The sequence below is a fragment of the Scyliorhinus canicula genome, chromosome 17 (assembly GCF_902713615.1).
Source record: "Scyliorhinus canicula chromosome 17, sScyCan1.1, whole genome shotgun sequence".
Taxonomy (NCBI): Eukaryota; Metazoa; Chordata; class Chondrichthyes; order Carcharhiniformes; family Scyliorhinidae; genus Scyliorhinus; species Scyliorhinus canicula.
Window position 1 is genome coordinate 129,497,697 of NC_052162.1, and position 25,433 is coordinate 129,523,129.

At 52.1% G+C, this 25,433-nt stretch overlaps 1 protein-coding gene across 1 annotated transcript in view; it reads left to right on the top strand.

Moving 5' to 3' along the window:
- nfatc4 (nuclear factor of activated T cells 4) overlaps positions 1-13,115 on the top strand; it is a 194,714-nt gene extending 181,599 nt beyond the window's left edge. The window contains 2 exon segments of the mRNA XM_038775357.1: positions 10,714-11,625; positions 12,305-13,115. Of these exon segments, the coding sequence (XP_038631285.1) occupies positions 10,714-11,625; positions 12,305-12,381 (989 nt within the window). The 3' untranslated portion in view covers positions 12,382-13,115.
- The last annotated feature ends 12,318 nt before the right edge of the window (positions 13,116-25,433 follow it).

Here is a 25,433-nt window from a genome sequence, read left to right on the forward strand (position 1 = left end):
TTCCTCCGGGTGCTCCGGTTTCCTCCCACAGTCCAAAGACGTGCAGGTTGGGTGGGAGTATGAGGTTCGGGTAGGGGAGTGGGCCGAGGTAGGGTGTGACAAAGGGTCATCTGGACTCGAAACGTTAGCTCCAATTCTCCCCCTACAGATGCTGCCAGACCTGCTGAGATTTTCCAGCGTTTTCTCTTTGGGGCTCTTTCAGAGGTTCAGTGCAGACGCGATAGGCCGAATGGCCTCCTTCTGCACGGCAGCGACTCTATGTCAGACAAGAGACAGTGAGGCGGAGAGGGAGGTTTAGGGGAAGGAATTCCAGAGCTGGGGGGCCCCACGCAGTTGTTGTTGGTGGGGCGATTGGAAACAGAGTGGGGAGATGGTTGCTCAAGGGGCTGGGATTGGAGGAGCTCGGAGGGTGGAGAAGATTAAAGAGATGGGAAGTAGGCGAGGCTGTGGACGGATTCAAGAGGAAAAAAAAGGTTAAAGATTTTAAAACGCAGGGGTCACCAGAGAGGGGAGACGGCCAGCGAGCGAGAAGGTAAGGGGGCGGCAAAGGGGGGCCTGTCTGCAGTTTGGGGACCAGTGCTTTGGCCAGGTCGACGCCTGCAAAGAGGGGACTGGGGATGGACAGTATCGACATTTCATGGGTATCGATGATTATGCCTCAAACCCATTCTGAGTGGCTCAGCCGCATCTCTTTCCTCCCGCAGAAGGTCGGCCACAGTGGGAGGTCGAGGCCAGGGTGGACAGGACAAAGAGCACGGAGGTGAGAGCCGGCGGCAGCAGCACTAATCCCCATCACAGATGCCATATCCACCAATGACTGCAGGGGGCAGTCCAGCACACAGTCAGCAGAATGCGAGAAACATTTGTAAAGAGGCCAGCTCACCAAGTCAGCCTCCTCCCCCACCCAGCCCCCCCCCCCCCGCACCACCGCACATTCGACATAAGAGAATCCTCATCCGATAAACCACACTTACTCCCGGGTATCTGTTATTCTATATATAAACCACCCAACCCCTCGATTAGATTCCAGTCTGTAACTTACTCCCGGGTATCTGTTATTCTATATATAAACCACCCAAACCCCTCGATTAGATTCCAGTCTGTAACTCACTCCTGGGTATCTGTTATTCCATATATAAACCACCCAAACCCCTCGATTAGATTCCAGTCTGTAACTCACTCCCGGGTATCTGTTATTCTATATATAAACCACCCAAACCCTTCGATTAGATTCCAGTCTGTAACTCACTCCCGGGTATCTGTTATTCTATATATAAACCACCCAAACCCCTCGATTAGATTCCAGTCTGTAACTCACTCCCGGGTATCTGTTATTCTATATATAAACCACCCAAACCCCTCGATTAGATTCCAGTCTGTAACTCACTCCCGGGTATCTGTTATTCTATATATAAACCACCCAACTCCTCGATTAGATTCCAGTCTGTAACTCACTCCCGGGTATCTGTTATTCTATATATAAACCACCCAAACGCCTCGATTAGATTCCAGTCTGTAACTCACTCCCGGGTATCTGTTATTCTATATATAAACCACCCAAACCCCTCGATTAAATTCCAGTCTGTAACTCACTCCCGGGTATCTGTTATTCTATATATAAACCACCCACACCCCTCGATTAGATTCCAGTCTGTAACTCACTCCCGGGTATCTGTTATTCGATATATAAACCACTCAAACCCTTCGATTAGATTCCAGTCTGCAACTCACTCCCGGGTATCTGTTATTCTATATATAAACCACCCGAACCCCTCGATTAGATTCCAATCTGTAACTCACTCCCGGGTGTCTGTTATTCTATATATAAACCACCCATACCCCTCGATTAGATTCCAGTCTGTAACTCACTCCCGGGTATCTGTTATTCTATATATAAACCACCCAAACCCCTCGATTAGATTCCAGTCTGTAACTCACTCCCGGGTATCTGTTATTCTACATATAAACCACCCAAACCCCTCGATTAGATTCCAGTCTGTAACTCACTCCCGGGTATCTGTTATTCTATATATAAACCACCCAAACCCCTCGATTAGATTCCAGTCTGTAACTCACTCCCGGGTATCTGTTATTCTATATATAAACCACCCAAACCCCTCGATTAGATTCCAGTCTGTAACTCGCTCCCGGGTATCTGTTATTCTATATATAAACCACCCAAACCCCTCGATTAGATTCCAGTCTGTAACTCACTCCCGGGTATCTGTTATTCTATATATAAACCACCCAAACCCCTCGATTAGATTCCAGTCTGTAACTCACTCCCGGGTATCTGTTATTCTATATATAAACCACCCAAACCCCTCGATTAGATTCCAGTCTGTAACTCACTCCCGGGTATCTGTTATTCTATATATAAACCACCCAACTCCTCGATTAGATTCCAGTCTGTAACTCACTCCCGGGTATCTGTTATTCTATATATAAACCACCCAAACGCCTCGATTAGATTCCAGTCTGTAACTCACTCCCGGGTATCTGTTATTCTATATATAAACCACCCAAACCCCTCGATTAAATTCCAGTCTGTAACTCACTCCCGGGTATCTGTTATTCTATATATAAACCACCCACACCCCTCGATTAGATTCCAGTCTGTAACTCACTCCCGGGTATCTGTTATTCGATATATAAACCACTCAAACCCTTCGATTAGATTCCAGTCTGCAACTCACTCCCGGGTATCTGTTATTCTATATATAAACCACCCGAACCCCTCGATTAGATTCCAGTCTGTAACTCACTCCCGGGTGTCTGTTATTCTATATATAAACCACCCATACCCCTCGATTAGATTCCAGTCTGTAACTCACTCCCGGGTATCTGTTATTCTATATATAAACCACCCAAACCCCTCGATTAGATTCCAGTCTGTAACTCACTCCCGGGTATCTGTTATTCTATATATAAACCACCCAAACCCCTCGATTAGATTCCAGTCTGTAACTCACTCCCGGGTATCTGTTATTCTATATATAAACCACCCAAACCCCTCGATTAGATTCCAGTCTGTAACTCACTCCCAGGTATCTGTTATTCTATATATAAACCACCCAAACCCCTCGATTAGATTCCAGTCTGTAACACACTCCGGGGTATCTGTTATTCTATATATAAACCACCCAGACCCCTCGATGAGAATCCATTCTGTAACTCACTCCCAGGTATCTGTTATTCTATATATAAACCACCCAAACCCCTCGATTAGATTCCAGTCTGTAACTCACTCCCAGGTATCTGTTATTCTATATATAAACCACCCAAACCCCTCGATTAGATTCCAGTCTGTAACTCACTCCCGGGTATCTGTTATTCTATATATAAACCACCCAAACCCCTCGATTAGATTCCAGTCTGTAACTCACTCCCGGGTATCTGTTATTCTATATATAAACCACCCAAACCCCTCGATTAGATTCCAGTCTGTAACTCACTCCCGGGTATCTGTTATTCTATATATAAATCACCCAAACCCCTCGATTAGATTCCAGTCTGTAACTCACTCCCATCTGTTATTCTATATATAAACCACCCAAACCCCTCGATTAGATTCCAGTCTGTAACTCACTCCCGGGTATCTGTTATTCTATATATAAACCACCCAAACCCCTCGATTAGATTCCAGTCTGTAACTCACTCCCGGGTATCTGTTATTCTATATATAAACCACCCAAACCCCTCGATTAGATTCCAGTCTGTAACTCACTCCCGGGTATCTGTTATTCTATATATAAACCACCCAAACCCCTCGATTAGATTCCAGCCTGTAACTCACTCCCGGGTATCTGTTATTCTATATATAAACCACCCAAACCCCTCGATTAGATTCCAGTCTGTAACTCACTCCCGGGTATCTGTTATTCTATATATAAACCACCCAAACCCCTCGATTAGATTCCAGTCTGTAACTCACTCCCGGGTATCTGTTATTCTATATATAAACCACCCAAACCCCTCGATTAGATTCCAGTCTGTAACTCACTCCCGGGTATCTGTTATTCTATATATAAACCACCCAAACCCCTCGATTAGATTCCAGTCTGTAACTCACTCCCGGGTATCTGTATTCTATATATAAACCACCCAAACCCCTCGATTAGATTCCAGTCTGTAACTCACTCCCGGGTATCTGTTATTCTATATATAAACCACCCAAACCCCTCGATTAGATTCCAGTCTGTAACTCACTCCCGGGTATCTGTTATTCTATATATAAACCACCCAAACCCCTCGATTAGATTCCAGTCTGTAACTCACTCCCGGGTATCTGTTATTCTATATATAAACCACCCAAACCCCTCGATTAGATTCCAGTCTGTAACTCACTCCCGGTATCTGTTATTCTATATATAAACCACCCAAACCCCTCGATTAGATTCCAGTCTGTAACTCACTCCCGGGTATCTGTTATTCTATATATAAACCACCCAAACCCCTCGATTAGATTCCAGTCTGTAACTCACTCCCGGGTATCTGTTATTCTATATATAAACCACCCAAACCCCTCGATTAGATTCCAGTCTGTAACTCACTCCCGGGTATCTGTTATTCTATATATAAACCACCCAAACCCCTCGATTAGATTCCAGTCTGTAACTCACTCCCGGGTATCTGTTATTCTATATATAACCACCCAAACCCCTCGATTAGATTCCAGTCTGTAACTCACTCCCGGGTATCTGTTATTCTATATATAAACCACCCAAACCCCTCGATTAGATTCCAGTCTGTAACTCACTCCCGGGTATCTGTTATTCTATATATAAACCACCCAAACCCCTCGATTAGATTCCAGTCTGTAACTCACTCCCGGGTATCTGTTATTCTATATATAAACCACCCAAACCCCTCGATTAGATTCCAGTCTGTAACTCACTCCCGGGTATCTGTTATTCTATATATAAACCACCCAGACCCCTCGATGAGAATCCATTCTGTAACTCACTCCCAGGTATCTGTTATTCTATATATAAACCACCCAAACCCCTCGATTAGATTCCAGTCTGTAACTCACTCCCAGGTATCTGTTATTCTATATATAAACCACCCAAACCCCTCGATTAGATTCCAGTCTGTAACTCACTCCCGGGTATCTGTTATTCTATATATAAACCACCCAAACCCCTCGATTAGATTCCAGTCTGTAACTCACTCCCGGGTATCTGTTATTCTATATATAAACCACCCAACCCCTCGATTAGATTCCAGTCTGTAACTCACTCCCGGTATCTGTTATTCTATATATAAATCACCCAAACCCCTCGATTAGATTCCAGTCTGTAACTCACTCCCATCTGTTATTCTATATATAAACCACCCAAACCCCTCGATTAGATTCCAGTCTGTAACTCACTCCCGGGTATCTGTTATTCTATATATAAACCACCCAAACCCCTCGATTAGATTCCAGTCTGTAACTCACTCCCGGGTATCTGTTATTCTATATATAAACCACCCAAACCCCTCGATTAGATTCCAGTCTGTAACTCACTCCCGGGTATCTGTTATTCTATATATAAACCACCCAAACCCCTCGATTAGATTCCAGCCTGTAACTCACTCCCGGGTATCTGTTATTCTATATATAAACCACCCAAACCCCTCGATTAGATTCCAGTCTGTAACTCACTCCCGGGTATCTGTTATTCTATATATAAACCACCCAAACCCCTCGATTAGATTCCAGTCTGTAACTCACTCCCGGGTATCTGTTATTCTATATATAAACCACCCAAACCTCTCGATTAGATTCCAGTCTGTAACTCACTCCCGGGTATCTGTTATTCTATATATAAATCACCCAAACCCCTCGATTAGATTGCAGTCTGTAACTCACTCCCGGGTATCTGTTATTCTATATATAAACCACCCAAACCCCTCGATTAGATTCCAGTCTGTAACTCACTCCCGGGTATCTGTTATTCTATATATAAATCACCCAAACCCCTCGATTAGATTGCAGTCTGTAACTCACTCCCGGGTATCTGTTATTCTATATATAAACCACCCAAACCCCTCGATTAGATTCCAGTCTGTAACTCACTCCCGGGTATCTGTTATTCTATATATAAACCACCCAAACCCCTCGATTAGATTCCAGTCTGTAACTCACTCCCGGGTATCTGTTATTCTATATATAAACCACCCAAACCCCTCGATTAGATTCCAGTCTGTAGCTCACTCCCGGGTATCTGTAACTGTATCTCCTGGTGTGATCTGTGCTCTCAGTCTGTTTACTGAGCTCTCTGTAGTTTCTCTCACTCTGTCCTACCATTCTGTGCAGTCCCTGATCGTGGCCGAGGTGCCCCCGTATCGCAACCGGACCCTCAGCAGAGCTGCCCCGGTCCTTTTCCTGGTCTGCAATGGCAAGAGGAAACGCAGTCCGTGCCAGGCCTTCCAGTATCTGCCTGGTGAGTGCCCTCCATCGACCACCATTCACGTGGACTGCTGCTGACCGTCAGGCTGACTTCACATTGGCGCCATGCCCACTTACTCATCTCGCCGGCTGAGCCAGGCCACACTTCCACCTCCTCTCTCACACTCACACAGAGGGAGGGGAGGCAGAGGGAGGGGAGGCAGAGGGAGGGGAGGCAGAGGGAGGGGAGGCAGAGGGAGGGGAGGCAGAGGGAGGGGAGGCAGAGGGAGGGGAGGCAGAGGGAAGGGAGGCAGAGGGAAGTGAGGGAAGGGAGGCAGAGGGAGGGAGGGGAAGCAGAGGGAAGGGAGGCAGAGGGAAGGGAGGCAGAGGGAGGGTGAGGGAAGGGAGGCAGAGGGAGGGGAGGCAGAGGGAGAGAGGGAGGGGAGGCAGAGGGAGGGGAGGGTGAGGGGAGTCTGGGGGGAGGGAGAGACTGGGTGAAGGAAGGCTGAGGGAGGGGAGGCTGATGGAGGGGAGGCTGAGGGAGGGGAGGCTGAGAGAAGTCTGGGGGGAGGGAGAGTCTGGGGGAAGGAAGCCTGAGGGAGGGGAGACCTGAGGGAGGGGAGACCTGAGGGAGGGGAGACCTGAGGGAGGGGAGACCTGAGGGAGGAGAGACCTGAGGGAGGGGAGACAAAGGGATGGAAGGGAGAAGGATGGGAAGCAGGGGGATGGGAGACCTGAGGGAGAGGAGGGCTGAGGGAGAGGAGGGCTGAGGGAGAGGAGGGCTGAGGGAGAGGAGGGCTGAGGGAGAGGAGGGCTGAGGGAGAGGAGGGCTGAGGGAGAGGAGGGCTGAGGGAGAGGAGGCTGAGGGAGAGGAAGGCTGAGGGAGGGGAGACCTGAGGGAGGGGAGACCTGAGGGATGGGAGACCTGAGGGATGGGAGACCTGAGGGATGGGAGACCTGAGAGAGTGGAGACAGAGGGATAGAAGGGAGAGGGATGGGAATCAGGGGGGGTGGGAGGCTGAGGGATGGGAAGCAGGGGAATGGGAGGCTGAGGGAGGGGAGGCTGGGTAAGGGGAATGACCGGGTCGCCCTGTATCTCTGCACAGGATGTGGAACGCCGTCGGCTCGGCACAGAATTCCTTGCCCATCCATAATTGCCTCATAAGTGGTGGTAGTGATCTCTCGCCTCCCTCACTCCCTGCCCCCACTCAGCATTCACCAAAGAGAAAGACTTGGTGGATGATGAGTCTGGGGAAGGGCGTGTAGGTCTGGGTCACATTGAGATCATAAAGGAGGAAGTATTTAGGGGTCTTGAAAAACATTCAGGTAGACGAGTCCCCAGGGCCTGATGGGATATACCCCAGAATACTGAGAGAGGCAAAGGAGGAAATTGCTGGGGCCTTGAGATAAATCTTTGTATCCTCACTGGCTAGAGAGGAGGGCCCAGAGGATTGGAGAATAGACAATGGTGTTCCTTTGTTTAAGAAGGGTAGCAAGGATAATCCAGGAAATTACAGGCCGGTGAACCTATTGGAGTGAATTATTCAAGACAGGAATTACTCCCGTTTGGAAGCAAGTGGACATATTAGCGAGAGGCAGCACGGTTTTGTGAACGGGAGGTTGTGTCTCCCTAACGAGATTGCGCTTTTCGAGGAAGTGACGAAGATGATTGATGAAGGTGGGGCAGTGGATGTTGTCTACATGGACTTCAGTAAGGCCTATGACTTGGGTCCCTCATGGTAGACTGGTACAGAAGGTGAAGTTGCACAGGATCAGAGGTGAGATAGATACAGAACGGCTCGGTCACAGGGGGCAGCAGTGGAAGGGTGTGTTTCCCATCTCTCAGACTCCCCTCCCTCAGCCTCCCTCCCTCAGTCTTCTCTCCCTCAGTTCCCCCTCCCTGACTCTCCCATGTCGCACAGTTCCTCCCCCTTACCTTCCCAACCCTCGGCCTCCCCTTCCCCAGCCTCCCCTCCTTCAGTCTCCCCTCCCTCTGACTCCCATCCCTCTGCCTCCCCTCCTTCAGTCACCCCTCCCTCAGGTCTCCGCTCCCTCAGCCTTCCTTCCCGAATCTCCCTTCCCCCAGCCTCACCTCCCTCAGCCTCCCATCTCTCTGCCTTCCATCCATCTGCCTCCCCTCCCCCAGCAGCCCCTCCCTCAGCATCCCTACCCTCAGCCTCCCCCCCCCCCCTCCCCCCTCAGCCCCTCTCCCCCAGCCCCCTCTCTCTCTCGGTCTCCCCTGCTCAGCCTCCCCACCCTCAGTCTCCCCTCCCCTCAGGTCTCCCCTCCCCTCAGGTCTCCCCTCCCCCAGTCTCCGCTCCCTCAGCCTCCCCTCAGGCCTTCCCTCCTTCAGTCCGCCCCTCTCCTAAAGTGTGGTCATGGGGTACACTGGGTTTTTATTCAGTCACAGGATGAGGGTGTCGCTGGCTGACAGAGCGTGATGGCAGAATGAAGGCACGGTGGTTAGCACTGTCGCCTCACAGCACCAGGGACCCCGGGTTCAATTCCGGCCTTGGGTGACTGTGTGGCGTTTGCATCTTCTCCCCGTGTGTGCGTGGGTTTCCTCCAGGTGCTCCGGTTTCCTCCCACAGTCCAAAGATGTGCAGGTTAGGTGGATTGGCCGTGATAAATTGCCCTTTCGTGACCAAAAAGGTTAGGATGGGTTACTGGGTTGTGAGGATAGGTTGGAAGTGTGGGCTTAAGTAGGGTGCCCTTTCAAGGGTTGGTGCAGACTCGAGGGGCCGAATGGCCTCCTGCACTGTAGCGATTCTATGATGATTCTGTTCCTTGATGGTGGTAATGATCAGGTCTGTCTGTCACCGAGGTTTGTGGAGAGATCAGTTCAGTGCATAAGAGGGTTATTCAGGAGTCTGGTGACAGTGGGGAAGAAGCTGTTTTTGAATCTGTTCGTGCGTGTTCTCAGACTTCTGTATCTCCTGCCCGATGGAAGGAGTTGGAAGAGAGAATAAGGGTAGCATGGTGGTTAGCACAATTGCTTCACAGCTCCAGGTTCGATTCGCGGCTTGGGTCACTGTCTGTGCGGAGTCTGCACGTTCGCCCCGTGTCTGCGTGGATTTCCTCCGGGTGCTCCGGTTTCCTCCCACAGTCCAAAGACGTGCAGGTTAGGTGGATTGGCCATGATAAATTGCCCCTTAGTGTCCAAAATTGCCCTTAGTGTTGGGTGGGGTTACTGGGTTGTGGGGGGGGGGTGGGCTTGGGTAGGGTGCTCTTTCCAAGAGCCGGTGCAGACTCGATGGGCCGAGTGGCCTCCTTCTGCACTGTAACTTCTATGTCTATAACTGGGGTGGGAGGGGTCTTTGGTGATGCTGCCCGCATTCCCCAGGCAGCGAGAGGTGTAGATGGAGTCAATACGGTTCAGTTCCCTCCCACTAATATGTCCCATGACTTGTTTATCCAACACTAGCCACCATTGTTATGGACCAGGGTTTAGAAAACTACAAAGTATATCATGGAGATCACCTGACCTACAACTGTTTCTCCATTTTGGTTCCGATGGGCACAAGGACCTGCCTTTCAGATGTTATTCAACAAAGGCCTTAGGCGCTTTTAATCAAAAAACAATCTTTATTCTACGAATTTAGTTAACATTTGTATAAACACACAACAGTAAGAATATTTATCAACTATAAACATAAAGACCCCACACAGCTACAGTACTCCATATATAACCCTTAATGAATTCACTTTACTGTTTCAATCAAGTAACAACATCCATGAAAGAAAAAACCCTTTTACCAAAACAGTAGGTTTGAATTCCTTCCAGAAAACAGTTATTATTTTGAAGTTATCAAGTGATCTGGAGACACCTTTTGACAGACAGAGAGAGAGGGAGACAAGACGGCTTCCAAAAGTAAAACGAAAGTACAACTCAGAGCCACAGCCCAGCTCCACCCACACAATGACATCACTGAAGCCATTTGGTGACACAAAACATTTCTTAAAGGGACACTCCCATGACACATCCCTCATAAATTATCTCCACGCCAGGAAACCTTAGTGTCCAAAAGGTTAGGTGGGGTTACTGGGTTATGGGGATAGGGTGTAGCCGTGGGCTTGAGTAGGGTGCTCTTTCCAAGGGCCGGTGCAGATTCGATGGGCCGAATGGCAGCCTCCTGCACTGTAAATTGTATGATTATATAACGCAGAGTGTCAGTGCTGGAGTACGGTTCTACAGTCTCTGAACCAGAGACTCCAACTTACAGTCTCCGGCTTGTCGAGCGTGAGCGTCGCTGTGACACACAGAGCTGACGGAAAGCAAAGCTGATAAATAATTACCGGTGTCTAACCACCCGTTTTTCTCTTCATTCTGCTTCTAGTTCCCATCAAAGAAGAACCCCACGCGGCCTTTGAGTTAGGCCTCACCTCTCCCCTCCGTTCCCCCGTCGAATACCCGCTACCCGCCTCGACCTCTGACCAGGGGCCTACGTCGTCGCTGGCGACGGCGTCGCCATCCATCTCCCTCTCCAACCCGGCGTGCCCCGGGTCCCAGCCCTTCGGCAGAGCCAGCCCTTTCGCGCCTCACGGGTTTCTGATCCGCGCAGGCTGGAACGAGCCCTGCGCGCCCATACCTCCCGGATTCGCGCCCACGTTGACCCGTACCGAGCCCGGCCGACCTTTGAGCCGGTGTGACGATGGGCGACCCTTGACCCAGTCCTTGGCCCAACCCTTCAGTCCGTCCATCCCGTGCTACCCCAGCACCCAAGCCAATCGCGGCCACCCCTTGGCCCAGCGCAACCACAGCTACCCTTTGACCCAAGCAGACCGTGGCCAACCTTTGGCCCATCCCCCACTGGGGCCTTCCTGCTCCTATTCGCCACCCCATTGGGCATTGCCCTGCTCGGCAACCGGCCCCTACTGCCCAGGCCCGGGAGATCACTTCGGCCTCCCCGGCTCACCACCTCGCCGCTCCAATCCCAGCGTCGCCACCCAGGGCCAGGCCCCAGCATACAGCCCATGTGCCTTCCAGGACGAGGGTCATGGGCTGAGCGCGCAAAAGGTCGCACCTCCCCACAATTCCTCACCTCCGACCCTTTTGGACGCGACGGAGGACCGTCCATTCCCAGAATCGGAGTCTCGGGAGATCGAACGGGGTGGTGAGAGCGGCAAGGGGCCAACAGGAGTCGCGTCGGAGAAGCCAAAACCATCGGAGGCGGAAACCGAGTCAGACGTTCCGGATTGCGAAGTGCCGTTCCGGACCATATCCATCCAGGGCATCACATTAGATGACGGTAAGAACCAATGGCGTAAGGCCCCTTTAGATCCTCAGTGGCCAGGGTCAACAGGCAAACCATTGACCTTTCACCTCTGGGAACTCATGGTCGCCATACAGATTGTTGAATGAAAGTCTGCGAATCAGAGGCATTGAGTGAGGCCACTTGTAAACAACTGTCCTGGGAGTGTTTGATGGGGACAGTGTAGAGGGAGCTTTACTCTGTATCTAACCCCGTGCTGTACCTGTCCTGGGAGTGTTTGAAGGGGACAGTGTAGAGGGAGCTTTACTCTGTATCTAACCCCGTGCTGTACCTGTCCTGGGAGTGTTTGATGGGGACAGTGTAGAGGGAGCTTTACTCTGTATCTAACCCCGTGCTGTACCTGTCCTGGGAGTGTTTGATGGGGACAGTGTGGAGGGAGCTTTACTCTGTATCTAACCCCATGCTGTACCTGTCCTGGGAGTGTTTGATGGGGACAGTGTAGAGGGAGCTTTACTCTGTATCTAACCCCGTGCTGTAACTGTCCTGGGAGTGTTTGATGGGGACAGTGTAGAGGGAGCTTTACTCTGTATCTAACACCGTGCTGTACCTGTCCTGGGAGTGTTTGATGGGGACAGTGTAGAGGGAGCTTTACTCTGTATCTAACCCCGTGCTGTTCTCTTCTGCCTGATGACACTCATTTTCTTTCCACCGGCAGTGAATGAAATTATTGGCCGGGATCTCACGGATGTCCACGAGCCCCTCTACATGGATGGCGCTGGTCGCACGCCCTGACCTGGATGACGGTGCTGGCTGTCGAGCAGGAACCGCCGCCCATGGCACTGAGACGTCTGAGGTTATCCCCCTCGCCGGGGCCTGTGCCGAGCACGTGGACAAAATTTTCGTCCCAGGAAACCAGTGGAGATCTCAAGGCACTTTCTATCCCCCCCCCCCCCCCCCCTTAACTCCCACCTCCCCTAACTCTCACCCAGCCGCTCTGATCTCCTGGTCCAGCTTCAAACAGCGCTCCCCTGTTGCTCACTGCCAGGCCTCAGGCCTCAGGCCTGAAGACCGGGCCCAGACTCAGGGCCGGTGTGTGGCGCCCGGGTTAGTTGGAACTCCCCTCCCTCAATATCGTTCGGTGCTCTACAGAAAGGGGGTGGGAGGTAGGTTGGAGGTGCGGTCATTGGGGGAGGGGGAGTGGTGACGCAGTACAGGAAGGGCAAAGCCTGGGCGATAATCCACCCTGGCCTCTGTTGGTTCTACAGAACTCTCTCCCTCTGCACATTTGGTGCAGGCCGAATCCGTTCACTTTTCCTCGGGTGGGTGGTCTCCAGAACTGCTGGAACAATGCTGCCAACATTGAAGGGCAGTAAGAGGCTATTGAGCCAGGTATGCCTTGCTCTGTTGGCTCCATCTCACCCAATCCCACTTGGATTGTGGGATTAAACTGGAAGTATTGGCTTCCAATTCGAAGATGGCAGACCTCCAGACTCTGCCAACATGCAGGAGGAGGTGGGATCGGGAGATATGGGGAGGAGGTGGGATCGGGAGATATGGGGAGGAGGTGGGATCGGGAGATATGGGGAGGAGGTGGGATCGGGAGATATGGGGAGGAGGTGGGATCGGGAGATATGGGGAGAAGGTGGGATCGGGAGATATGGGGAGAAGGTGGGATTGGGAGATATGGGGAGAAGGTGGGATTGGGAGATATGGGGAGAAGGTGGGATTGGGAAATATGGGGAGAAGGTGGGATCGGGAGATATGGGGAGAAGGTGGGATTGGGAAATATGGGGAGAAGGAGGGATCGGGAGATATGGGGAGAAGGAGGGATTGGGAAATATGGGGAGAAGGTGGGATCGGGAGATATGGGGTGAAGGAGGGATTGGGAGATATGGGGAGAAGGTGGGATCGGGAGATATGGGGAGAAGGAGGGATTGGGAAATATGGGGAGAAGGTGGGATTGGGAAATATGGGGAGAAGGTGGGATTGGGAGATATGGGGAGAAGGTGGGATTGGGAAATATGGGGAGAAGGAGGGATCGGGAGATATGGGGAGAAGGAGGGATTGGGAAATATGGGGAGAAGGTGGGATCGGGAGATATGGGGTGAAGGAGGGATTGGGAGATATGGGGAGAAGGTGGGATCAGGAGATATGGGGAGAAGGAGGGGTTGGGAAATATGGGGAGAAGGAGGGATTGGGAGATATGGGGTGAAGGAGGGATTGGGAGATATGGGGAGAAGGTGGGATTGGGAAATATGGGGAGAAGGAGGGATCAGGAGATATGGGGAGAAGGAGGGATTGGGAAATATGGGGTGAAGGAGGGATCGGGAGATATGGGGAGAAGGCGGGATTGGGAAATATGGGGTGAAGGAGGGATCGGGAGATATGGGGAGAAGGCGGGATTGGGAAATATGGGGAGAAGGAGGGATCGGGAGATATGGGGTGAAGGAGGGATTGGGAGATATGGGGAGAAGGTGGGATTGGGAAATATGGGGAGAAGGTGGGATTGGGAAATATGGGGTGAAGGAGGGATTGGGAAATATGGGGAGAAGGAGGGATCGGGAGATATGGGGTGAAGGAGGGATTGGGAGATATGGGGAGAAGGTGGGTTTGGGAAATATGGGGAAAAGGTGGGATTAGGAAATATGGGGTGAAGGAGGGATTGGGAAATATGGGGAGAAGGAGGGATCGGGAGATATGGGGAGAAGGTGGGATTGGGAGATATGGGGAGAAGGTGGGACTGAGGGACACGGTAGGAGGCATGATTGAGGAAGCAGACGTTTAGACGGGTCAGGGCACACGGGGCAGATTTGGAGGTCCGTGCCCAGCCTTCGGCTCTGCCCGCATGTGAAATCATAAAATCCCGACTATGCAGTATGAGGTCATTCGGCCCATTGAGTCTGCACCGGCCCTCTATCTGGGCCCACACCTCCACCCTGTCCCCGTAACCCCAACTATACTTTTGGACACCAAGGAGCCATTTTATCATGGCCAATCCACCCCACCTGCGCATCTTTGGACTGTGGGAGGAAACCGGAGCACCCGGAGGAAAGCCACGCACACACAGGGAGGACGTGCAGACTCCGCCCAGACAGCCACCCAAGGTCAGAATCGAACCTGGGTCCCTGGCGCTGTGTTGCGCCAACCGCGGCGCCGCCCTACCGTTGCCTTCCCCGCAGACGAACCTTCCTCCTTTTCGGTCGATGGCAAAGTCAGGAGCCAGCGGGGACGCTCGACCTCCTCGGAGATGCGTACCGGGGCATCGCTAAAGCGTTTCCATCACCCTGCTGGGAGCTTCCTGCCATGAGGGAGTGTTCCCCCTCTCCACACGCCGGTGATCCCCCCCATCCCCCGCCTCACCGAGCACAGCCATTGGCCCTCGGCGAGGTCCCGGCTGATTTGGCCAGCTCGGAGAATGGCCTCTCTGCTCTGAAGCTTACAGCCAGCCAGTTTGAGTGGGTTTCCAGCTCTCCCGAGTCCCCCATCGGGCAGCGTGGCGTCTTTATTAGCTTCTACGCAGCCTCGCGGCGCCCCTGGAACGAGCTGAGGCTGGGGCAAGGTTCAGCGGGCAATTTTGTACCTTGCCCGTTCAGTTTTAATTTTTGTAAAATAAATATTTTGAAAGAAAAGGACCCCTTGATTCTTCCTTCGGCACGATTCGCAGCAGGGCCCGACTTTCGAAGGAGTTGGACTTTCTTTTACATACACACGGGGAGATGGGCCCAGCCACCGAGACAGACGAGCAGCCAATTCCAAATATTACGCTCCTGGAGTAGTCCCCAACAGTGGCTCGGATACTGGACAGAACCCTCAATATTTTACTTTCATTTTGATATGAAATGAAATGAAATGAAAACCGTTTATTGTCACGAGTAGGCTTCAATGAAGTTAGTGTGAAAAGCCCCTAGTCGCCACATTCCGGCGCCTGTCCGGGGAGGCTGGTACGGGAATCGAACCGTGCTGCTGGCCTGCTTGGTCTGCTTTAAAAGCCAGCGATTTAGCCCAGTGAGCTAAACCAGCCCCTAGTGAGCTAAACCAGCCCCAGATAAACCAACCCAGATAAACCACCAACCAGATATCTCGCTCCAGGAACGATTTCACACAAAATAGGGATATAATAATATTTATTGTCACAAGTAGGCTTACATTCACACTGCAATGTGTCTGGGTTTAGCACACAGGGGCTGGTTTAGCACACTGGGCTAAATCGCTGGCTTTTAAAGCAGGCCAGCAGCACGGTTCAATTCCCGTACCAGCTTCCCCGAACAGGCACCGGAATGTGGCGACTAGGGGCTTTTCACAGTAACTTCATTGAAGCCTACTCGTGACAATAAGCGATTTTCATTTTCATTTGAATGAAGTTACTGTGAAAAGCCCCTAGTCGCCACCTTCCGGCGCCTGTTCGGGTACACTGAGGGAGAATTCAGAATGTCCAATTCACCTCACAGCACGTCTTTCGGGACTTGTGGGAAGAAACCGGAGCACCCAGAGGAAACCCACGCAAACACGGGGAGAACATGGAGACTCCGCACAGACAGTGACCCAAGCCGGGAATCGAACCCGGGACCCTGGAGCTGTACAGCAACAGTGCTACACACTGCATCCGTGTCGCCCATAACAAACTTTATTACTAACACAGGATTAAAGTATCTTTAACATCACACAAGAAAATAGCTTACAATTAGCCGTTAAACAATGCTGATCAATACAGTAACACAATAACCCTTAACTGCTATCTTTATTCCCACTCAACAAAACCATCTCAGACCCCAATCCACTTTTAAACACAGTTAGCACTCAGGAATACTCGCTGTATCGAGATGTCTCGAATACTCCACTTTGGAAAAGAGAATTATTTTGAGACTGCTGGAAAGAAGGACACCTGACCCCCTGTCAGAAGAAGGCAAGTCTTCAGAAGCTGCTTTCAGAGCTTGAGTTTCAGCTTCCCATACTTACTGAACTGTCTGGAAACTGCTAGTCTGTCTACAGACAGATCTTTAACTGAACTGCATCAAGAGCAGATGCTTAATTTCTGGTCACATCCCAATCTCAATTTTAAACTGAAAACCTCAACATCTGACTCTATCATCTGGCTCCTCCCATTATCATAGCGTAACGGTTTCATACAATCATAGAATTTACGGTGCAGAAGGAGGCCATTCGGCCCATCGCGTCTGCACCGGATCTTGGAAAGAGCACACTACTCAACCCCACACCTCCACCTTATCCTCGTAACCCCATCTAAGCTTTTTGGTCACTAAGGGCAATTTATCATGGCCAATCCACCTAACCTGCACATCTTTGGACTGTGGGAGGAAACCGGAGCACCCGGAGGAAACCCACGCAGACACGGGGAGGATGTGCAGACTCCGCACAGACAGTGACCCAAGCCGGGAATCGAACCCGGGACCCTGGCACTGTGAAGCAACTGTGCTAACCACTGTGCTGCCCGAAGTTACATCACCTTACCAAGCTCAAACACAATGGGCTGGTTTCTCCATCGGCGGGACCCTCCGTTTTGCCGGCAGCGCACTTGCGCTTGCAATTTCCCGACGGAGTGGGGGTGCCTACAATGGGGAAACCCCATCGGTCAGCTGCCGGGAAGGATAATCCCGCTGCCGGTGGGGGCGCACCGCGCCAGAAAGCGGTTGTGGCGGGACGAACGATCCCGCCCAGGGTCTCCCAACTATCCAGGGAACCAGCTTATTTCCACTCGAACAACAAAACCAACTCCGATCGCAATCCACTTTTAAACACAGTGAGCACTCAGGAATACTCGCTGTATAGAGATGCCTCGAATTCTCCACTTTGAGGAAGAGAGATCTTTTGAGACTGCTGTAACAAAGAAGACCTGACCCCCCCCCCCCCCCCCCCCCCCCCCGTCAGCACACCACATTTATTTTTATTTCTTCAGAAACCATCTCGGCTCCCGCTCCAGCCAGAAACTAACCCCTGAAAAACCTCAACACTAGACTGCTTCAGCCCTGGCTCCTCCCATTGACTACATCATCTGACTAAGCTGACCACAACGGGCGGGATTCCCCGTCCCTCCGGCCCTGTTTTCCGGCACGGCGCAGCCATGCCGGCAGAGCGATTCTCCGTTCGCGCCGCTGACCAATGGGGTTTCCCATTGTGGCCACCCCTTGCACCGTCTGGAAAACCGCGAGCGTGAGTGCGGTGCTGGCGAAGCGGAGGATACCGCCGATGGAGAATCCCGCAGAATGTCTCTAATTTTCCACTCCCCCAGAGAACCCTCTGATTCTAAATAAAAGTCCATTAGCCCAAACTTTTACGATGCTTTAATTGCATCTCTGGCTCCAAAAAGCGTAGCTGTCTTTCAACTCAGACATTTCATCTTTACTGCACCAAATGCATATGGGACAAAATATCTGAAATTCCTACATTCATTACACCGATTAACCTCTGATGGTGCCAGGCATTCCAATATAGGAGTGGGGGTGGAGGCCCCTCGAGTCTGCTCTGCCAGTCAATAAGGTTGTGACTGATTTTTTTTTTAATTTTAGAGTACCCAATTCATTTTTTTTTCCAATTAAGGGGCAATTTAGCGTGGCCAATCCACTTAACCGGCACATCTTTGGGTTGTGGGGGCGAAACCCACGCAGACACGGGGAGAATGTGCAAACTCCACATGGACAGTGACCCAGAGCCAGGATCGAACCTGGGACCTCAGCGCTGTTGACAGCAATGCTAACCACTGCGCCGCATGCCGCCCAAAGGTTATGACTGATCTCGATTGAAATCTCAACCTCCATATTCCCACCAACCCCTCGGTAACCTTTAACCCCCCCCCTTTGTTAATCGAGAATCTATCCAGCTCGGCCTTAAAAATATTCGGCGACTCTGCTCCCACCGCCCTTTGAGGAAGAGAGTTCCAGAAACTCACCGCCCTCTGAGGGGAGATATTTCTCCTCATGTCGCCAGTGAACCCTCTCCCCAGTTCTAGATTCTCGCTCAAGAGAAAACATCTTCTCCACATCTTAAAGGTTTCAATCAAGTGGCCCTTCACCCTTCCCAACTCCCAATGGACACGGACTCAGCCTGTAAAACTGTTCACAGAATGGTTACGATAGAGGAGGCCACTCGGCCCATCCTGTCTGCCCCGTTTCGCTAAACGAGCACCGTGACTTAGTACCGTTCCCTTGCCTTCCCCCCCCCTCCCCCCCCCCCCCCCACCCTGCACATTGTCTCTATTCAGATAATCGTCCATCGCCCTCTCGGACGCCCCGATTGAACCTGCCTCCACCGCACTCCCAGACAGTGCATTCCAGACCCCAACCACTCGCTGTGTGAAAAAGGGATTTTCTCAAATCACATTGGCTTCTTTTCAAATCGCTTCCAATCTGCGCCCTCTCGTTCCCGATCCTATCACGAAACCGGAACAGTTTCTCCCCGTCCACTCTGTCCAGACCCCCCCCCCCGCCCCTCATGATTTGGAACATCTCTATCAAATCCCCTCTCGGCCTTCTTCTCTCCAAGGAGAACAGTCCCAACCTCTCCAATCTATCCCCATAACTGAAGTTTCTCATCCCTGGAACCATCCTTGTAAACCTCTTCTGCGCTCTCTCTCTCTCTCCAACGTGTTCACATCCTTCCTATAGTGCGGCCCCCAGAACTGGGCACAATATTCCAGCTGAGGTCAGACTGGTGCCTGGTATCAGTTCAGTATTACCTCCTTGCTCTTGTACTCTGTTAATGAATCCCAGGATACTGTATACTTTATTAACTGCTCTAAAGCTCTACGCCTGAGCCTGACACTCTGTGACTCCACAAACATGGTCCAACAAGCCGCTCCATTCAAGGGTAATTAGATTAGGTTTAGATTCATTGTCACGTGCACTGAGGTACAGTGAAAAGTATTGTTCTGCCTAAAGTCCAGACAGATCGTTTAATACATGAAAAACATAGGACATTGGATAAATAGACAATGTAAATACATAGTCACAGACATCGGGTGAAGCATACATAAGAACTAGGCCCCTTGAGCCTGCTCCGCTATTCAATGAGATCATGGCTGATCTTTTGTGGACTCAGCTCCACTTTTCAGCCCGAACACCATAACCCTTAATCCTTTTATTCTTCAAAAAACTATTTGGGGGCGACACTCAAAGCCCCGCACCGGGCCGGAGAATCGGCGCGGGCCACTGGAATCGGCGGGGCCGCCGATTCTCCGGCCCGGATGGGCCGAGCGGCCGCGCGGATACGACAGAGTCCGGCCGGCGCTGTTCACCCCTGGTCGCTGCCGGCGGGAACTCTGCACGAACGGCCGGGGGGGCGGCCTGTGTGGGGTGAGGGGGGCTCCGTCCCCGGGGGGGGGCCTCCGATGGGGTCTGGCATGCGATCAGGGCCCATCGATCGGCGGGCCGGCCTCTCCTGCACATGCACGGGTTGGCACGGCGCCTATTTGGCGCCAGAAAGGGAGGATGGAGCGGCGTGAACCGCTCCAGCGCCGTGCTGGCCCCCTATGGGGGCCAGAATTGGACATCTCCATGCCCGTTTCGTGCCGTCGTAAAACGCAACGGCCTTCACACTTGGCTCCATTTGGGAGAATCGCCCCCTCTATCTTTAGAACATAGAACATACAGTGCAGAAGGAGGCCATTTGGCCCATCGAGTCTGCACCGACCCACTTCAGCTCTCACTTCCATCCTATCCCCGTAACCCAATAAACCCTCCGAAACTTTATGGTCACTAAGGGCAATTTAGCATGGCCAATCCACCTAACCTGCACATCTTTGGACTGTGGCAGGAAGCCGGAGCACCCGGAGGAAACCCACGCAGACACGGGGAGGACGTGCAGACTCCACACAGACAGTGACCCAGCAGGGAATCGAACCTGGGACCCTGGCGCTGTGAAGCCACAGTGCTATCCACTTGTGCTACCGTGCCTTTACCTTAAAAACATGTAATGAAGGAGCCTCAACTGCTTCACTGGGCGAGGAATTCCATAGATTCACAACCCTTTGGGTGAAGCAGTTCCTCCTAAACTCAGTCCTAAATCTACTTCCCCTTATTTTGAGGCTATGTCCCCTAGTTCTGCTTTCACCCGCCAGTGGAAACAACCTGCCCGCTTCTATCCTACCTATTCCCTTCATAATTTTATATGTTTCTATAAGATCCCCCCCATCCTTCTAAATTCCAACAAGTACAGTCCCAGTCTACTCAACCTCTCCTCGTAATCCAACCCCTTCAGCTCTGGGATTAACCTAGTGAATCTCCTCTGCACACCCTCCAGCGCCAGTACGTCCTTTCTCAGGTAAGGAGACCAAAACTGAACACAATACTCCAGGTGTGGCCTCACTAACACCTTATACAATGCAGCATAACCTCCCTAGTCTTAAACTCCATCCCTCTAGCAATGAAGGACAGAATTCCATTTGCCTTCTTAATCACCTGTTGCGCCTGTAAACCAACCTTTTGCGACTCATGCACTAGCACACCCAGGTCTCTACACAGCAGCATGTTTTAATATTTTATTGTTTCAATAATAATTCCTTTTGTTGTTATTCCTACCAAAATGGATAACCTCACATTTGTCAACATTATATTCCATCTGCCAGACCCTAACCCATTCACTTAACCTATCCAAATCCCTCTGCAGACTTCCAGTATCCTCTGCACTTTCTGCTTTACCACTCATCTTAGTGTCGTCTGCAAACTTGGACACATTGCCCTTGGTCCCCAACTCCAAATCATCTTTGTAAATTGTGAACAATTGTGGGCCCAACACTGATCCCTGAGGGACACCACTAGCTACTGATTGCCAACCAGAGAATTTTTTTTTTTCATAGAATTTACAGTGCAGAAGGAGGCCATTCGGCCCATCGAGTCTGCACCGGTTCTTGGAAAGAGAACCCTACCCAAGGTCAACACCTCCACCCTATCCCCAGTAACCCCACCTAACACTAAGGGCAATTTGGACCCTAAGGGCAATTTATCATGGCCAATCCACCTAACCTGCACATCTTTGTGACTGTGGGAGGAAGCCGGAGCACCCGGAGGAAACCCACGCACACACAGGGAGGATGTGCAGACTCCACACAGACAGTGACCCAAGCCAGAATCGACCCTGGAGCTGTGAAGCGATTGTGCTATCCACAATGCTACCGTGCTTCACCCAGAAACACCCATTAATCCCCACTCTTTGCTTTCTATTAATTAACCAATCCTCTATCCATGCTACTACTCTACCCTTAATGCCATGCATCTTTATCTTATTCAGCAACCTTTTGTGTGGCACCTTGTCAAAAGCTTTCTGGAAATCCAGATATACCACATCCATTGGCTCCCCGTTATCTACTGCACTGATAATTTCCTCACAAAGTTCCACTACATTGATTTGGCACGACCTGCCCTTTATGAACCCATGCTGCGTCTGCCCAATGGGACAATTTCCATCCAGATGCCTCGCTATTTCTTCCTTGATGATAGATTCCAGCATCTTCCCTACTACCGGAGTTAAGCTCACTGGCCTATAATTACCCGCTCTCTGCCTACCTCCTTTTTTAAACAGTGATGTTTGCTGATTTGCGATCCACCGGGACCACCCCAGAGTCTAGTGAATTTTGGTAAATTATCACTAGTAAATTTGCAATTTCCCTAGCCATCTCTTTTATGAAAATGAAATGAATGAATGAAAATCGCTTATTGTCACAAGTAGGCTTCAAATGAAGTTACTGTGAAAAGCCCCTAGTCGCCACATTCCGGCGCCTGTTCGGGGAGGCTGGTACGGGAATTGAACCGTGCTGCTGGCCTGCCTTGGGATGCATTCCAGAGTGCATTATTACTCAGTAGAGGTCAGTCTATAAGAGGGTCCTTTAGGAATGTGGGGCAGAATTCATCGACCCCCCGGGGGGGTCGGAGAATCGCCCGGGGCCGGCGTCAATCCCGCCCCCGGCGTGGCCCACGTTCTCCGCCACCCAGGAATCGGCGGGGGCGGGAATCGTGCCGCGCCGGTCGGCGGGTCCCCGCGCTGATTCTCCGGCCCGCGATGGGCTGAAGTCCCGCCGCTGACAACCCTCTCCCGCCGGCGGGAATCAAAGCACGCCTGGTGCCGGCGGGATTGGCGGCGCAGGTGGGCGCCGGGGTCCTGGAGGAGGCACGGGGCGCTCTGGCCTCAGGGGGTGCCCCCACGATGGCCTGGCCCACGATCGGGGCCCACCGATCGGCGGGCGGGCCTGTGCCGTGGGGGCACTCTTTTTCTTCCGCCTTCGCCACGGTCTCCACCAGAGCAGAGGCGGAAGAGACCCTTAACCCCGCGCATGCGCCGGGATGACGTCAGCAGCCGCTGACGCTCCGGCGCATGCACGGACGTCCGCCAGCACGGACCTCTGCCAAAGGCCGTTCGTGGCGGCCGGCAGAGCGGAAACCACTCCGGCACGGGCCTAGCCCCTAAAGGTGCGGAGAATTCCACACCTTTGAGGAGGCCCAACGCCGGAGTGGTTCTCACCACTCCGGTATGCCGGGACCCCCCGCCCCGCCGGGTAGGGGAGAATCCCGGCCCAGGTAACAGCGGGGAAGAAGCTGTTTTTGAATCTGTTCGTGCGTGTTCTCAGACTTTTGTATCTCCTGCCCGATTGAAGAGAGAATAACCCGGGTGAGAGGGGTCTTTGATTCTCCTGCCTGCTGGAGGGAATAAACAAACTCAGTCCTTTGAGACTGTATCGAACTTCAACAAAAACGGCTTTTATTCAACATGCATGAGTGAGAGCAGAATTCGGGGCTGTAATTCCAGCTGGTTTACACATTCTTATCTCCTTTTATGCGTTACAAAGTGTCACATTTACATTAGGTCGTCATATTGTTACTTTGAATTTGTTACAGTTTTGTTTTGATCACATTATATGGATCCCTTGTCCTGTGTGCTTTAACTTTAATCGTTTTCTGGACGTATTCTGTCCAGCTGTTGACAATATCAAATCATCGGGCGGCGGAGTGGTTACAGTGCGCCCTCACGGCGCCGAGGTCCCGGGTTCAATCCCGGCCCTGGGTCGCTATCCGTGTGGATTTTGCACATTCCCCCCCCCCCCCCCCCCCACCGTGTCTGCGTGGGTTTCGCCCCCACAACCCAAAGATGTGCAGGGTAGGTGGATTGGCCACGCTAAATTGCCCCTTAATTGGGGAAAAAAGAATTGGGCACTTTAAATTGGAAAACAAAAACAATATCAAAACGTGTTGTTTGTCAAACCGATTTTGATGGCGTTCTTGTCCCCATTTCCCTGATACTTGATTAGTTTCCGGAGGCTCTTCTAGCCATTGCGGAGTGTCGTTAAGCGGTATCGATTCTCTTTCTGCTGCTGCAGCCTCGGACAGATCTCACTTGGGGGGCAACTCTGTTACTGCTGTCTGTGATGGGGGTAATTTGGCCTGTCTGTCCACAGTGAGTGTGAATATTGCAGCCTGGCTGTCTGTTAACCCTTTCCATTCATTCCTCTCCCTCTGCAGCCCATCCTCCCTGGCTTTGCTCTACTACACTGTCCGCTCTCCCAAGGCAGCGGGAGGTGCAGACAGAGAGATGGGCAATAAATGTTTAAACAAAGTACAGATAGATGCTGAGACCCTTATTGCCATGATGACTACCCCCCACAATCCCTTTTGTGCTCCATGGGCAATGTGTCATATCCCCCCCCACCCCCTCTCGAAAAAGGTGAACCGCTATGGTCCATGAGCATGTGAGTCCTATCTATCGCCCTCTCTCCGTGACCTGTTCTCTCTCCCTCGGACTCTGGCTCTCTCTCGGTGGTCTGGTCTCTCTTTCTCTCAATCCTAGGGGCAGCACGGGAGCACAAGTGGCTAGCACTGTGGCTTCACAGCTCCAGGGTCCCAGGTTCGATTCCCGGCTTGGGTCACTGTCTGTGCGGAGTCTGCACGTTCTCCCCGTGTCTGCGTGGGTTTCCTCCGGGTGCTCCGGTTTCTTCCCACAGTCCAAAGACGTGCCGGTGGATTGGCCACGATAAATTGCCCTTAGTGACCAAAAAGGTTGGGAGGGGTTATTGGGTTACGGGGATAGTGAGAGCTTAAGTGGGTCGGTGCAGACTCGATGGGCCAAATGGCCTCCTTCTGCACTGTATGTTCTATGTTCTTTCCTCTCTCTCTATGGCCTGCGGCCTCTTTCCCCTTGCAACCCCCGTGGTTATTCTCTCTTTCTCCCCTTTTCTCGCGGTCACTGGCCTGTCGGCTTCAAGACTTCACCCCCCCCCCCCCCCATGCCACTTTCTCTGGTTTGCCCCCTATCATAGAATTATCATAGAATTTACAGTGCAGAAGGAGGCCATTCAGCCCATCGAGTCTGCACTGGCTCCTGGAAAGAGCACCCTACCCAAGGTCAACACCTCCACCCTATCCCCACAACCCAGTAACCCCATCCAACACTAAGGGCAATTTAGCATGGCCAATTCACCTAACCTGCACATCTTTGGACTGTGGGAGGAAACCGGAGCACCCGGAGGAAACCCATGCACACACGGGGAGGATGTGCAGACTCCGCACAGACAGTGACCCAAGCCGGAATCGAACCTGGGACCCTGGAGCTGTGAAGCGATTGTGCTATCCACAATGCTACCATGCTGCCCACCAGCGCCGGCCCTAGGGTTGCTGGCGCCCTGGGCAAGCTGAACTTCAGTGCCCTTCGGGGGGGGGGGGGGGGGGGGGGGGGAGGGGGGGGGGCCGAGGTGGGGGGGGGGGCCGAGGCGGGGGCGGGGGGGCGTGGCCGGGGCCGAGGCGGGGGGGGCGTGGGGCCGGGGGGGGCGGGGCCGAGGCGGCGGGGGCGGGGCCGAGGCCGGGGCGAGGCCGGGGCGGGGCCGAGGCCGGGCCGAGGCGGGGGGCGGG